The sequence below is a fragment of the Camelina sativa genome, chromosome 11 (assembly GCF_030686135.1).
Source record: "Camelina sativa cultivar CO46 ecotype springtype chromosome 11, ASM3068613v1".
NCBI classification, from domain to species: domain Eukaryota; kingdom Viridiplantae; phylum Streptophyta; class Magnoliopsida; order Brassicales; family Brassicaceae; genus Camelina; species Camelina sativa.
Window position 1 is genome coordinate 4,597,012 of NC_141890.1, and position 15,752 is coordinate 4,612,763.

Here is a 15,752-nt window from a genome sequence, read left to right on the forward strand (position 1 = left end):
AGAAGCAATTATCGCATCTATGACTCTTCACAATTTATGGATGCGATTTGAAAAAATAATAATGAAAAAATTAGAGATGAACTCCAACAAGAATGCAAATTCAAGAATAGACAAACAACAATATAATCATATTTCACTAGATTTTCTTGTTTATATGATTATTAATTTATGATATTGTTGGGACCATATTTTTACATAGGATTTCCAAAAAAATTATTATCTTATTATTTTATCGAAATGTGTCATTTTTTATACCGGTCCAACTCGGGACTGCAAGAATTTATTAATTTATAGCGAGTATTAATTTAAAGAGTATTAATTTATGGAGGTTCTACTATATCAGTTTTTTTTTGAAGTATCAAATTTAGTAACTTATCAGGTGTTCGCATTATCTGAATGCTAATCATGGACCAAATCAAACATGTCGTATCATATAATTAACATTCAGTCTTGTTTTATTACTTTTATCAAAGAATAATAACATTCGGTCTTGATTTATTATTAGTAACTTTGATATATTCTTTACCATTCCATCTGAATTATGAGCACTTGACAATATGATACATGTTAATTCAAATCACACTTGACAATATGATACATGTTCATTCAAATAACAAAATGATAGTACAAGTTATTAAATTGGCTCTAGTTTGAACCCACCCCAAATCGACAAACAGGACAAAACACATTAAATGCATAGAAATCAAAATAAACCAAGAAAAAAAGAAGCAAATTACGCAAGGACCTGCATAATATATACATGGTAGATATATCAGCGTGGATGATTGGAAAATCAAATTGAACCAGTTCTTCTTTGATGATGGACAACTACATGTCTCGGACATGGAAGACGTTAGGGTTCTTGACGACGATATCATACATATGAATAGAGTTAAACTTGGAGAAGTCGCGAGGGAGAGATATGAGATCGATCGACGTTCTCTTGTGGAACTGGAGCAGGTGATCGGTGTTGTCTCCACCGTAGTACCTCTCCCACCCAAGATTCTTCAAGATCTTCTCAAGTGATCCGTACGAAGAGACAACCTCGCTGGTCGGAAGATGGACGAGAATCTTCCTCCTCATCCTCTGCTGCTGGCTACCGCCGGAAGAGGAAGATTCCGACGAATCTCCGGTGGATTGGTTGTAAGGATTCTCCACCAGCCTCATCACTCCGTTCTTGTTGAACACCCACACACCGGACATTGTTGATGTTGTTATATATTTGTGATTTACGAGCTATTGCTAGGGTTTTTTTTTTTTTTTTTTTGTGGGTGTGATTTTTATCTTCAAAAATGAGTTTGTTAGTTTTGGTGAGGAGTAGTATTATTGGTGAGGAGAAGGAAACTGTGTAGATGGCGCTATATATATATATATGTCAGGAAAGGGAGTGGGGTGTATAGATACTGACAATTATATTATTATGTAATATATATATATATAATAAATGTAAAATTCCCGAATTCTCGAATTCTCGAAAAGGAAGAATCTTATCTATCAACAATTTATTTATCATTTTTGGACGCAAGAGAATAATAGCTCAAATTCCATAAAATCAAAGTTATTATTCTGATTCGATAGTATATAGACGTAGTTATATATTATTTGAACTATAAAACATTATTTGATCGTCATATTTGCGACGTAAGAAATGCCGTATATCTTTACTATGAAAATTAATTGAAAGAAATCAAGAATGTTAAAGTTATTCCTATATGCAAGAAGATAGAAAAAATATAGTATGGGACAATTATTTTAGTTTGAATCCACCACATGCTAGGGATGAGGGACGATTAGTTTTCGTTGTGGAAACCTTCTTCTCAATTATATTTGTGTGTGGCTTAATTTATTTATTTCCTTTAAGTCACAGAATATAAATTTGGTAAGATTTCACAAAAATTAGATTCTTATTGTAAATTTAATTAATATGCATCGACAATGTGTATGGAATTCAAATACGGCAAGACTTCTTCTAGTTTGCATGAGCTCAACCTAGCATCGCTTAGTTAAATCCAGCTTCTTTTATAATTACCCATCTTATTAGTACGTAAGCACTTAATTGTCATGACACTTACAATACTGTACCTACCAAAGATGGAAATATGTTACATATATCAAACGATTAATCGGGAAAATGCATTAATTGAGAAAATGTCGGTGTCTTTGGTAGGGAATGCATGATCGGATAATTACAAGTTTCATCATACATTATGTTAGTTTCAGAGTTTTAGATATCAGTTATTATGGTTATTAGACTAATGTATAGTTTGATGATAACAAAAATTAACAAAATGATTCGTTTGTTTGTTAGTAGCGAAATGAAAAAAAAAATCCTAAAATTATATTTTTAATATATATATATATATGTAAAATAATTGGTATATATGTGAGAGTCAAAAAAAAAAATCATTTGTGTATATCACCCATTCACCTTGGATATCACCAAGATCCAGATCAGTGTATGTTTTTTTTTCTAAAGCATAAAAGTTTTTTGTTAGAAATTTGATTCAGTTATACATTTAAGTTTTGATAAATTTAAAAAGCTGAGCTGCCTTTAATATTGTTAAATTTTTAGAGTGTGAATAGTTGCTGCGGTTGGGGCCGACAAATCCGTCTGCGGACTAAACCGCTTTTTATTTACTATTCAGCAAATACGGTACGCAGTGGTGCGGTCCAAATAAAACAAAGATAAAACCGTTGCGGACCAACTGCATACTGCTTTTGCATACAAATAGAGTTGATCCGCAGCGGTCTATAGACCGTTCCAAAAATAGAGCAGTCCAAACCGCAGATGGATTTGGCCATCCTGACCACAATTACCATTCATAACCCTTAGCGATATAAGTATAAGTTTTGATTATTCTTCTTTTTATAATGTATGTTCCAGCAGAAGAGCGAAAGCGTTATGGTCACGTGGCGTCACGTGACTATTAATACTTACTGGTCCTCCTTACTCTCTTTTGTCGGAGGCACATAGGGCCTTTTTTTTTCATATATAGGGCCTTTTTAGGTTTTTTTTACCTTGTATTGTTGTGAGTCTTGTGACCATATATATAAAACAACAATAATTAATAATATAATATATACCTTATACATTTCCCATCTTTATTTTCATGTGAATTCGGAATATATTTGTTAATTATTATTAAAACCTATGAAAACGGGCCTGTATCTCAACTTAAAATATGGTAGATTTTTTATTTTTTTAAATGGTAGGTTAGTTTATATCCCTGTTTTTTTTAAAATGGTAGGTTAGTTTATATCCCTGTACATTGCACTGGAGAGATGTGCAATCAAAGTATCAAACCAGTAAGATCTGGATGTTTTTTTTTCAAATTCAGCCGGAAATCCCCGGTTACAGTTTTCGAAGTAATTTACTACTATCTCCTATATATTGCATGTCATTTTCCGTATTCAATTATTTCCTCTTTCTTTATAGATCCTTTGGTTCTCTCGTTTACATATGCAATGTGATAATGACTAGTTTCAACATCATCAGATTCTGCTTCTATCAATAATTTTGTGATAATGCAATATTCTATAAAATATAGTATAAATTTGTGGAAAGATATATATATGTATATGGACAAATACAAAGCACAAATGAATGTGAAAATAGACATGATGAGGAAATAAGGGAAGTGGGAGCGAAGGCCCTCGTGGGAGATGATGCCAAGCCACACTCCTCATTCTCTTCAACGTAACACTCAACACACACAAACCCAAGGTATTAGACTTTTAGTCTTTTTGTTCCTCTTTTTACTTACCGTTTTAGGTCCATCCTAAGCTGACATCTCTATATAAATATACAGTAATTTATACTACATGCTTTGCTCGTGCATTTTATAGTTATTATATAGATACATACTTTGATTACTTGAAGATACATGAATTTAGGAAATTATATGAAGAGTTCTTGTTGTATTAATATAGGGTTTGAAAGTTGTTATGGCGAAAATATTTTGTTAATCCAACAATTACTTTGCGACCGATTTTAATTTATTGTATTGGATAAAGAGTATTTGTAAGAAGAAATAGTGATAAAAAAATGTCAGCAATCATTGGTTATAGCTGAAATCCATATTGGTTTTTTTTTGTATTACTATATGTCACAATTCCAAAGAAGGTCACATCATATCATAACCTAAACCAGAACGAGCCAGTTTTTTTCGGCCGGTATGGATAGATCTCAAACCCCATATCCATGCCCCATTCCACAAAAAAACTCTTGTTCATGGTCGTTACAAATATGGCACCCCCACAACCATACTGATATTAATTGTTCTCATGCATCTTATGTCAGCAGTCAGCACCATTTGCTCGTGTCAACATCCACAAAATCAAGATAGAAGTAGTTATATATTATTTCTACAGGCTTCCGAGATACACTTTTCAAAGATTATTCTCGTTGATTAATTCATGTGTTCACGTTAGCTAACCCAACTTGATTCAACCATAAAGTTTCCATCACAACTGTTTTTATATGTATTTGCTGATAAATTTTACTATCCGTAGACGTCAGGAATCTCTTAATCTTTGGAGTTAACTAATTATATTTTTTTGCAAGCCAGTGGCTTGTGACAACAATATAACAGGTAACATTTAACTTTTTATTGAAAAATTTGTTGATTGATTTTGTTTACGAGTTACGACCACATCTTTCTTCTTTCTTTTTTTTTCTACTCTGAACATATATATCAGTTAGATTACTTTATGAGTAACCGATCTTAGAGTTGTTCTTGATCAAATTAAACATGTTTATACCCAAGCTTTTTCAAGAAACCTTCATATTGAGAATAATTATATAAGGTTCGTAAAATAGATTGTTAAATCTATTCTTCATATATAGTTTTCGACCTTTACTTTTGACTTTTCCAATCTTAGCTTTCCCTCGGATATTTTTCGATCCAGCTGTTGAGCGATCTAATGCATATCAGCATATGAGGCTAAGAAGCTTCAACTTTCATTTTAGAAAGCTTTTGATTTTTCTTTCTAAATAATACATATATATAAGGATATAAAGGTTTAGTGGTATCCTTAATTACGAAAGATATGCTCGAGTAGCCAATGAGGGATCGATTGGTGCCAGGTCACCCTTATCTTCTACAACGTAGAATAATTCTGTCAAGAAGATGACTGATGACACATCCCGTTCTAATTTTAGATCCCTAACAACTAGTACTGGTATTTTATTTTTATTTGTTTTTATTAGGCTATGCAACGAATTTGATTCGAAATTAGTGAATCACTATATATCAGGATCTAATTTCCTTTCTATTCAAAAATTATAAATTATATTTTCGTATTTCATGCTCTTTTATATAATTAACAACCATAATTAGTGTAAGCATGTAGCCAGTCTTTTTTTGTTCAATCTCGTTTTAAGTCCTAAAGTTAGAGGACATCATTTTCATCACTTTGTTCTAAAAACTACTATATGTTAAGTGAAGTCTATAATATACCGACTTAATTGTTTAAAACGGGTAACTAAGGGCGTCCATCCAACATCTCAAGTTCAAATAATGCGTTATTGAATTTTATAATGTACATGCAGATACATTTTTGTTGTATTGATGATAATTCTAAAATTAAATACTTATAATGCTTACGAAAAAATAAATGTGGCAAACGCAATTTTATTCAGACTATAATTAGTAAAAAATGAGCACAAACTTCTTAATTAGTGAAATGAATGCAATGCATGTATTTTGTGGTTCACGGTGCAAAAACATATTACTAAACATCTCAATTACGAGGGGCTGTACGTATTCTTAGGTTAACAAAAAGAATATGAACTCCCAAGTTGCCAAATCGAATAATTGGTATTTGGTACAAAGCTGAAACTTTTATATATTCGTCTCTTTCTACAATATATATATTATATTATATGCTTGTGCGTAAAAGACCCATCTAATTAGATCATAAAATCGACAAATAAAAACGTGTTACGTACAATGTTAGATAGAATAGATTCTACAACTTTGGATGATAATTGATACCTAAACAGCTTATAATAAATGCAGTATTAACTGTGACAACCTTTTGACGTAATCCATCGTTTACAAATGAAATATTTCCTAGTCATATCATTTGAGGGTCATCTACTGCTTGGCATTTCCACGGTTAATTTATACTACTAATACTTTACTCTAGTTTTAAGGCAATCTAAGTATATATTAACATGAATTTCGATGTCCAAAGTATCATAATAAATTGATGATATTAAGTGGATGAGTAGTAATCTTGTTGCAAAAACAAATGTTCAACCAACCCACACACTGACTGAAAAAGTCGTTTGGCTATCATTTCCATATCAAATGTTGATATTTATTTTAGAAATGGATGATTAAAACTTCTTTGGATTATATACATGCGGCATTAACTGTGAAAACCTCCTTGGCGTAAATCATTAATTAAATGTTTTGAAAACGATATATATTGAGTTATTGACATATTGTGAACATATTAGCAAAATTGACGTTTATTTATTACTGTCGTTCTCACGGGGTTTTATTAAATTCTAGATTTTTTTTATCCAAAATATTTTTATGTTTTTTTTAGAATAATTATCTTTTGTTCTTGGACTTTTTCCTATTCATAATCTACCATTTCTTGTTTATAGTTTATTTTAGCTTCCAAGGCTCTTAACTATGAGCATGAATATTGATCGATGTCTAAAGATTCCAAAAAAATTATATTAAAGTGATGAGTTGTAATTTTCTAGCTGAAAGTAAAAATTGTGTTTAACCATCCTTGTCAAACTTCTTCAGATTGTAAACGAAACGACAAATTTTATTACAATGGTAAAATCAACTAATAAAATTGCAAGTTACATCATTTTTAAGTTTAGTCTCTTTCACACAAAAGAAAACCATTCTTCCATTTTCATAGAGCACTTGTTAAAAGCTAAACCATATACCAAATTAGCCGTCAAAATAATTAAATTCTCAATGGCCAAGTCTTTAGTTTATTACACTCTAAAAATAGAAGAGTAGACTTAGCTCACCAAAAAGACTAGTTCAGATCTAGTACCAGAGAAAATCTCTCCTTTTAACCTCACTCTTCTACAACTTCCTCACTTCCCCTGCATAAATACCAAACGAGTGAAGCCATTGAGGTTTAGCAAAGAGAAAACACAAGATGGGTCTCAATGCCTCCCTTTCTCTCTTCTCCCTCACCATCTTACTTGTCTTCTCTAAGGTCGTTGCAGCTGATAACATCACTCTGGCCTTTGAGAAATACTCCAATTTCAGCACCATGAGCAACCTCTTCACCCAGACTAAGCTCACTGTACCCATCAGCAAATACCAAACCATAACCGTGCTTGCTGTTAGCAACGACGCTATCAGCTCCATCACAAACAGATCTGACGTTGAGCTCAAGAACATCCTCATGACTCATGTTATTCTTGACTACTACGATGAGCTCAAGCTTCAGGCGATGAGGGAGAAGAGCATAATGCTTACTACCTTATACCAGACCACTGGATTGGGAGAAGAGATGAATGGTTTCTTGAACGTTACCAAAATGGAAGGAAGAGTTTACTTCGGATCAGCAGTGAAGAACTCACCTTTAAACGCTGAGTATGTCTCAACTGTGTACCACAATCCATACAACCTTTCTATAATTGAGATTAGCATGCCAATCGTGGCTCCTGGACTCAGCCTTGCAGTATTACCACCTCCACCACCACCGGTTCCTATAGTTCCATCTCCATCTCCATCTCCCATAGATGCTTCAATGGTTCCTGCTCCATCTCCCATGGTGAATGCTACAACAGCACCAGGACCAGCTGATGCTGCCTCAGATACTGTTGTCCCAAAAACTACACCTACAACAGACACACCGGAGGCTGATTCACCTGCTCCTGCTCCAACCGCAGATAATGAGAAAATTGAAGCTGCTGATAAGGCTAAACCATCTTCTTCTGCTTGTAAAGCTGGTTCGAGGTTTGATCTCATTCTCTTGCTAGCATTTTTCGTTAGCTTTGCTGGGTTCTAAGATAGGTGATGTGGGTTGAAGACAATAATGGTAGGTGAGATTCAAAACAATTTTTCCGTAGCGTTTTTTAACCAAGAAGAGGGACACGATCACTGGAAGTGAAAAACATAAGTGTAATGAACTTTCTACTTCTCATGCATTGTATCTATCAGCCATTTTGAATGCAAATGTGATATTTGTTTGCCCTATTGATTTTGTAACACATTTCTAAGTGCGTTAGAAGTTAGACCATACTTCAACCAATGCAAAGAATGGTAAAGCCATACATGATCCCAACAACAACAAAAAAAGCTTCTGCATCGGTTTGCTTCAAGAAACGAGATAAATCAAACTAGCCTTACAAATACGAGTTAAAATCCCAGAAAACTACATGGATCCTTACCAAACCAACCAGGCACTAGAAAACAACGAGACTGCACTTACAGTGCTCATACTAAAACAATAAAACTGAACCTAATAAATCTGACATTGCTCTAGAAAATCTTCTATGGAGTTCTAATTGATTAAACTGAGGCTAAGCAGAAACAAAGAACAGATTCAGCAGAATACGAGCCAATTTGCAGTCTCTCATTTGATCTTCTTTATGATGTTCTCGATGACTTCTTCCATATCAAGTGCTTTCATTGGTGCAAATGGACGTTTCATCTCCTAAATAATGATATAAACATAATCTTCAGTTTTTTTTCTTCCTGAATTTAGATGGAAAGACAAAGACATATTCATAATGTATACTCACAGTAACACAATGAAATTCTATTAACAAACTATGTTACCAAACTAAACTGCTTTAGAATTTTTTTCTTATTTCAGATTAGCATTCAACATGCCCCTATTAAATGTAAACGACAAAAACCAACTCACGATGTTCCTAAATGTCATTCCTGATGACTTGTTACAAGAAAGTATCAATTTCGTAATGAATAAGGATCTAGAGTTGATTTTAATTCTCATATTATATATGTGCATATAAAGCAAGTGGTGTTAGGAAGTTAGTATTAACAATAAACCTTAGTCAAAGGGAACAAATTTCACACAGAAGTGAGACAAATTGAGAATATGCTTTTCAAAGCATATTAGGAACAGAATGTTTTACCAAAAGACTGATGAATGTTTCGCCACCTTCCTTCCGGATCTCAAAGCAACCCCGCCTTGGCTATTCGAGCACATCAAAAGAAAGAATTAGCAATGGAGAATAAAATCTTATTGAGTATAATGTGACAAACACGATCTAACATAATCGTCAATAGTGACCATTCATGACAACACACTCATCTTAAGTAAAATATTTACCTTATCAGGATTCAGAGTCACGGTGCAGCCAGTAACAGCTCCCTCCAGACCTTCCTTCACCTGAATAGCCCTTGTCTTGAACGCATTGCATTGTTTACTTCAAACAACATAACAAAAAGAAACCTCTGTGAGATAAAGAAGACATAAGTACCAGAAACAAATCCTAGTTTTCTCCATTTTCAGAAGGAACATGTCCTAATAAAACATTGCAATTAAGGTTAAGCAAGACAAGAAGAGAACATAAATCATATAGTAAGCTCCCCTCTTCATAAAAGGTGGAAAACACAATGGGAGCAAAACAAAAAGCGTGTCATCTTCATTTGCCCCAGCTTATACTATACCAAACCACTGATACGAACTTATGCAGAATCGAGAATGAAACCCTAATAATGAAGAAATTAAAAAACCCTAGCTTCTACAGGGATACATAAGTCTCAGCAGACTGTTCAATAACATCAAAAGTTATAACCTTTTAGCTTTAATTTCGAGGAGTATACCTAAATTCCCACTCTTACGAGTCCCTCCAAATTCTCATGAAACCTAAAGACAACACAAAAATCGAAACTTTATCCAAAGAGTTTACCAGTGCTCTATGACAATCTTCGTTTTCGTTGGGTCCTCAACCTCTGGCTCTGGCTCTGGCTCTTCCTCTTCTTCCTTCTCAACTGCTTCGTCTTCCTTCTTTCCCTTCTTCGCTTTTCCAGTCCCAATCGTTGGCTTCTTCCTCTTCGCCTTCTTCGGCGAGGCAACCTTCACCGGCTTAGGGGCGGATCCAGCCGCTTTAGCACCGTTTTGTTGAGTCTCACTTCGAGTTCGACGACCCAGGCTCCGAGTCACTCTAGACGACGCCGTCGTTAAAGGTTTCGCCTTTTCTTCTCCATCGGTCTTACTCTTTTTCGGCGGCATCGTACGGACAACAACAACAACAACAGCAAGCAAACAGGGCTTGGTCGAAAACAATCTTCTTCTCCGTTCGCAACTTTTAAGAACTTCTGAGTTCTGATGTTGGTCTCTCTCTCTCTCTCTCTTACCGCTCTTTCTTACCTTTTCGCTGATTGATTTGGATGAACGGTTGAGATTAATCCTCTTGTGTTTGCTTTTTTAACCTTCGAAAAGTAATCTGAATGAACGGTAGCGATTTAACTTACGAGGGTTAAAATGTTTGACTTTGACTGTTCGGTTGCACGAGCGACAAGTATGATCATCTCAATGTGGCTAGTGTTTTGCTTCTAAAGGCCACAACTACTTGCCGTTTTGATGTGGTGATAGAATGATTTTTTTTAATTCCATTTCCAGTTATTATAAATTGAAACCTTTTTTTGTCAGATTTGTTAAGAAATATTGATTTTTGGCTTTTTTAATCAGAAAAAAAAAATCAATATTTTTTAACAAATCTGACAAAAAATCTGTAAGTAACTTTAGTCTTTGTAAACTTTTTTGGCTTTTTAAAGCTTTTTTTGGTCACTAAAAACTTTTAAAGAGATTTTATTTATCTTAAATGATGATTAAAATATATACTGAAATTAAAAATATTCTCTAATCTAAATTTTCAAAAGAATAAAAATTTAATATATGGCGACTGTTGAAAGTATATGAATTTAGCATCTAAAGAGACATTACTAATTTAATCGCAATACAAAGTTGCAAGTAAGATGCTAGCACGCTAATGCTTGTTAACCATAAACAAAATCAAAAACACCAGAGCAGTTCTTGTTCTTGTCTGTGCACAGCAATATGAACGGTCCGAGTATTTATCACAAGGCGGATGCTTCGGTTAGGAGCTTAACAAAGACCAAACAGGAGGAGATTAGAGAGGATCCGAAAAGCCTTTCAAACCAGCGAGGTGTAGTTAGGGAAGAGGTACATCAGCCGGTTCAGAGTTTCAGGATTAAACTTCCGAGCAAATAGATAACACGGACGTTGCTCTCCTTTCCATAGACACGGCTTTACTGTCGTCACTTTCTGCATAGAGAATGTTTATGGATCAGTAACAGAAGAATCATGGTAATAATAAGAAGGCTCGGGTGCTTTACCTTTAAATCGCTTGTGACATGGTAAGCAAGTTGGATGGACTGCATATCAGATCAAAATCGCAAACTAAGATCGCAGATAAGAAAAATCTAACTGAGCATTTAGAAAGAGAAGAACAAGAGGAACCTTGATTTTCCTGATGAGGTAAGGAGTGATGTCTCTTGCATTGTACAGTTTCGGATGCCATTTTCCCTCAGACCAATCGACATGTGTGACCGACCAGTTTGCTATTCCCTCTGGATCAATCATCTGAAAGAAAGAGATCATGATAAAGTTAGAGTCAATTGAGTAGTTTAAGGCTTGGTAATAAGAGGAAGACGCAAGCAAGCAGTACACTGACATTGAAAAGAGTTGGGAAATAATGTTCGTCCGCATAGCAGTTGCGTCCTTCCATATTCGGCTGCGAAAGAAAATATCAGTAGTTCAGGAAAATGCCGCTTGATTATAAAAATGCTCAGCACATTCTAACATGTCTCAGTATCCTACCATATCGTCTCTATGCTATATAGAAAGGAAAACACATGGGTGTTGTTTGAACATCACACAGCATGACCACCATGTCAATAAGCTACAATCTCAATGGCCAGATCACTGTCTAACTTGACTAGATGACTTAGTTTGATCACCAAATATGCAGAACACAAGTATCATGGGAGATTTGCAGAATAAAGTGTCACCAGATAGAGAATATTAGGACATACTACAAGATATGGTCTGGCTGGTTAATATCAACTACCATGTGAATATGAGAACGCATGAAATTGAAGGCTTGCTTACCCTACAATAAAGCTTGAATTTTGTGTAGTAAAGGCTGTCCGCCATGACGACTATAGCATGTCTCCTTTTCATTGAAAACCACTGGAAAAAATGATTATAAAGACACACAAGAAAATATCAAGCTTCAAACAGAATAAACTGGAAAATAATAAATCTGGAATAAGAAATTAAGAAGCAAAGGGAGGGATGATAAAGATAGCATAAAGAGAAAACATGTAACATCCATGACTACAATAAAACATGACCATTTTTCTTGTCTGAACTGTAAAATCCCTTCTACAAACTTCTAATATAAACACTTTGTAGGAAGAAGAAAGGGGAAAATCTGATATCATAACACATAAACGCATACCTGTGAGCCTTTCCGAAAATCCTTCTTTTCAACCTCAGGCAGCATACGTTGTGAATACCGACCAGATCCATGTGGTCCAGGATCCTCAAAACTGAAAACATGCAAGATGAAGATACTTAAAACCAGAGAAGACGGGATGACAACAAGACATAAAACAGATTCAACCGCATAAGTAAACTGTAAGCACAATAAAACAACTTACCAATCAATGAAGCTGAGATTAGCGAACATCAAGTGATTATAGATATAGTTAAAGTCGAATAGCGGTACACAACTGCCAAATAACACCAAAGAAGATGGTAAGGGTAGGATTATTTAAGCATTAACAAAGACCTTAGGATATTTAATATCAAAGAGAGGAGGATTCAATCACCTATCTGAAAGCAACACAAAGTGTTGATTATCAGGATCAACGAGAGCATGAGCCAATAGCCTTCTTTCAGCATCAACCATGGATATCTGACCCCAAGAAACCTGCACAAGATTAACATAATAAAGCTACCTTACAACTAATAACAAAAAAACACAAAACCGAAGATATTGGTGTAGTCAGTCTCATTTACCTTATGACTGTGAATATCTCGACCAACAAAATAGCTGCTTGCATGTACGGGGCTCTTCTTTGACGCGTGCACATAGATTGTATATTTGTCCTCATGACCCTGAGTCAACAAAACCCCTCATTCCGTCATATGTTTGACAAAGTTACATCTCTAAAGAAACTCAACCTGATTAAAAAAAGGGAATTTTAACAAGAAAAATCTTACACGGAGGAACATCTCCCAAAGAGGCTCAAAAGGCAGAGGTCCTGGTGTTAAGAACATGAAGGCTATCTTAGGATTCTTGATCTTAGATTGAGGTAGGTTCAGAATTTCATTCATCACAACTTGAGCAGCAGCTTCACTGTCAGTCAATTCCCTCGAAGGCACAAACAAAAACTGTTGGTATAAGGGACATCCAGGACCAGAAAACATGTAGCACGCCACAGAATTCCTGGGAGGATATACGAATGCGGTGATGACAACAACCGCAACCAGAACAACCAAAGTGATAATCCATCTCGGGCCTTTAAAAGGAGGCCTTTGACGAGACTCTGACATGACCACCCCGCTTTTATCTCTTTAAGCTACCACCACCGTTTTAAGTATCAAAATCATCTTCTTAAACAATCTCACTCTTCAGAATCCCTGAAAAAAACATTAATCATGGAGATAGAGCTCATAAGGTATCTCTATTATATAGGGATTGAGCGAGAGATAGAGTGACTGTGAACAATGTACAAATACACAGCTTAATCCAGACAAAACCACCAAATATAAGAGTCAGTTCCTTTAATCGGAAAAGATGGAAACCGGAATTCGAAATTCAAAATTCTGATGCGCGTGGTGGCTAAGAAGATCATCACTATACGTCGTCAAAATTACCGGGAAAGCGTAATATAAATCATATTTGCAGCTCTCTGAAACAGGTTTTTTTTTATACTAACAACAAAAACGAAGGAACAAACACACAGAAATTGGCGTTGCAGAAGTAAGGAGAAGACGAAAAGCAAAAAGATCGAACCATAAAAAAAACCCACCGGTGACGCAAATCCGCCGCTACGGCCCCTAGACGGAATAAGCGGAGGATACGAACAACTGCGGGTAAGCGATTAAGAATCAACTCGAGGAGAATCTGGAGATCGAAGAATCTTCTCAGTCCCTAATCTCCCCCCCCCCCCCTCCGCCCCCCCCACAAATCCAAAGCGCCTCTCTCTCTCTCTCTCTCCCTCTCTCTCTCTCTAAGCACTAGAAACGGTCACTGTAGCTCCAAATGAGGAACGAACGGACTTCTCTTTTTTTTCAATTTTTTTCCAATTAACTAATTTTTTTTAGGAGCTCCATGTATAATCCATACTGTATACCTATTACTATTTTACTAATTTTAACTCGCAGTACACCACGATGAAATAATTTTTGTACTACAAAATTATAATTTTAATTTTAATTTGTTTATTATATTTAATTTGTTTTGTCTAATGTTTATGATTCTATTTGGATTGTTAATTATTAGAAAAAAATAATAATCAATATAAATAAATAATAAATAATTTATAGGCTATTATTTGATTAAGTCACAATATTGCTAATAAGTAACTAGTTTATACAATATTAGTAACCACATTCTATAGTATTTTGAATGATTTTATAAATTTAAATATTCATAATATTTTAAAGTTCTTATTAAATTGATATCAATAATAATATTTAAAAATATAAATGTTTAAAATTTTAAATTATAATTTTGTAAGATTTTGCACGTTTTTTAGTTTTAGTACGATATACAGTTATACTAAGTTTAATTTTTTTAATCAAACCCATTAAAACAAAACCCAATCATGAACCATAATACTAAAAGAAAAGCCCAATTAACCTTTGTCATCTCTTTCCAACCTTTTGACGCCTCTGCACCTTCATCGCTGATCCATCCCAAAAAAAGTACCTAATGGTGTTTGATTGTCTCTGCAACAGATGAGGTAGTGCATGTGTCCTTCGGTGAGTAATCGACGCAATTGGTGCGAGATCAGTAATTTTTTGATGACGATGGAGGATTTCTAATGGCGGTGAAGACAAAACTGTGTGTGATTTGAAAAAATGTTTTCATCGATTAAGAGCTCAAGCTTAATTCAATCTTTTTCCTCTGTTCGTATTTGTGAGATGCAAGACTATGATAAGCTTCCCATTTTTCTACCTTACTTTGACTCTTTTTTCGTGGGAATTGCGTGAGGTCTTTAATCACTTTCGAAATGGAAAGTGTATGTTTTTGGCTCATCTTGTACTCTATAAAGCTAATAATCTTATGTACTACTTTGTAAATAATTGCATGTTGATGAATATGGACTTCATTGTATAATTCTTTTAACCATTTAAAGGTAATCAACTACTTTACTCCACTAAATCCAACCATCATATTTGCTTGTATATTAAATCCAGCTTATTCGTCCTTATGGGTCTTCTTGATAGTCTTTTGCTTTGGAGACTGCAAATTAAAATCAAGAGACCAATTATTATAGTTTAATTGGAGTTGCAATAAGTCATACCCTTTAGTCATTGCTTTGACATGAGGCAGCATGACCCTGGTTTATTTCCAATTAAAGAAAAATTGTTCTAACTAAGAGGCTACTTCAAAACCAAAAAGTCCATATATCATCACATAATGGTCAAAATTTGGTCTTACATAAAACTCTTACGGAAATTCAGGAGGAACATATGCAGCCTTTCCGACAAAAGTGCACACCTTATCCATCTGCATAAGTCACAAATTT

At 34.6% G+C, this 15,752-nt stretch overlaps 4 protein-coding genes across 6 annotated transcripts; 1 reads left to right on the forward strand and 3 right to left on the reverse strand.

Annotated features, from left to right (window-relative positions):
* Window positions 1–583: 583 nt before the first annotated feature.
* On the reverse strand, window positions 584–1,350 carry LOC104721702 (flowering-promoting factor 1-like protein 1). Its single transcript, XM_010439745.3, has one exon. The coding sequence runs from the start codon at window positions 1,201–1,203 to the stop codon at window positions 829–831; it is 375 nt and encodes a 124-aa protein (XP_010438047.2). The 5' UTR covers window positions 1,204–1,350; the 3' UTR covers window positions 584–828.
* A 5,787-nt stretch (window positions 1,351–7,137) lies between these two features.
* Window positions 7,138–8,186, forward strand: LOC104721703 (fasciclin-like arabinogalactan protein 5). Its single transcript, XM_010439746.3, has one exon. It carries the CDS (start codon window positions 7,138–7,140, stop codon window positions 7,996–7,998), a length of 861 nt encoding a protein of 286 aa, XP_010438048.1. The 3' UTR covers window positions 7,999–8,186.
* Window positions 8,187–8,278: 92 nt separating this feature from the next.
* On the reverse strand, window positions 8,279–10,560 carry LOC104721704 (uncharacterized). 2 transcript variants are annotated; one of them, XM_010439748.3, is made up of 4 exons: window positions 9,872–10,560; window positions 9,289–9,385; window positions 9,092–9,151; window positions 8,279–8,646 (listed from the first exon to the last, which is right to left on the reverse strand). In XM_010439748.3, the coding sequence occupies exons 1-4, from the start codon at window positions 10,192–10,194 to the stop codon at window positions 8,566–8,568; spliced, it is 561 nt and encodes a 186-aa protein (XP_010438050.1). In that variant the 5' UTR covers window positions 10,195–10,560; the 3' UTR covers window positions 8,279–8,565. The 2 variants fall into 2 exon arrangements, with proteins under 2 accessions (XP_010438050.1, XP_087329321.1); XM_087473195.1 differs by having other exon boundaries at window positions 8,279–8,687; window positions 9,872–10,504.
* Window positions 10,561–10,834: 274 nt separating this feature from the next.
* LOC104721705 (glycosyltransferase BC10) lies at window positions 10,835–14,335 on the reverse strand. 2 transcript variants are annotated; one of them, XM_010439749.3, is made up of 11 exons: window positions 14,028–14,335; window positions 13,216–13,635; window positions 13,012–13,110; window positions 12,822–12,922; window positions 12,651–12,722; window positions 12,449–12,539; window positions 12,097–12,177; window positions 11,660–11,719; window positions 11,446–11,568; window positions 11,322–11,360; window positions 10,835–11,250 (listed from the first exon to the last, which is right to left on the reverse strand). In XM_010439749.3, the coding sequence occupies exons 2-11, from the start codon at window positions 13,546–13,548 to the stop codon at window positions 11,119–11,121; spliced, it is 1,131 nt and encodes a 376-aa protein (XP_010438051.1). In that variant the 5' UTR covers window positions 13,549–13,635; window positions 14,028–14,335; the 3' UTR covers window positions 10,835–11,118. The 2 variants fall into 2 exon arrangements, with proteins under 2 accessions (XP_010438051.1, XP_087329322.1); XM_087473196.1 differs by having other exon boundaries at window positions 14,012–14,329.
* Between the last annotated feature and the right edge of the window lie 1,417 nt (window positions 14,336–15,752).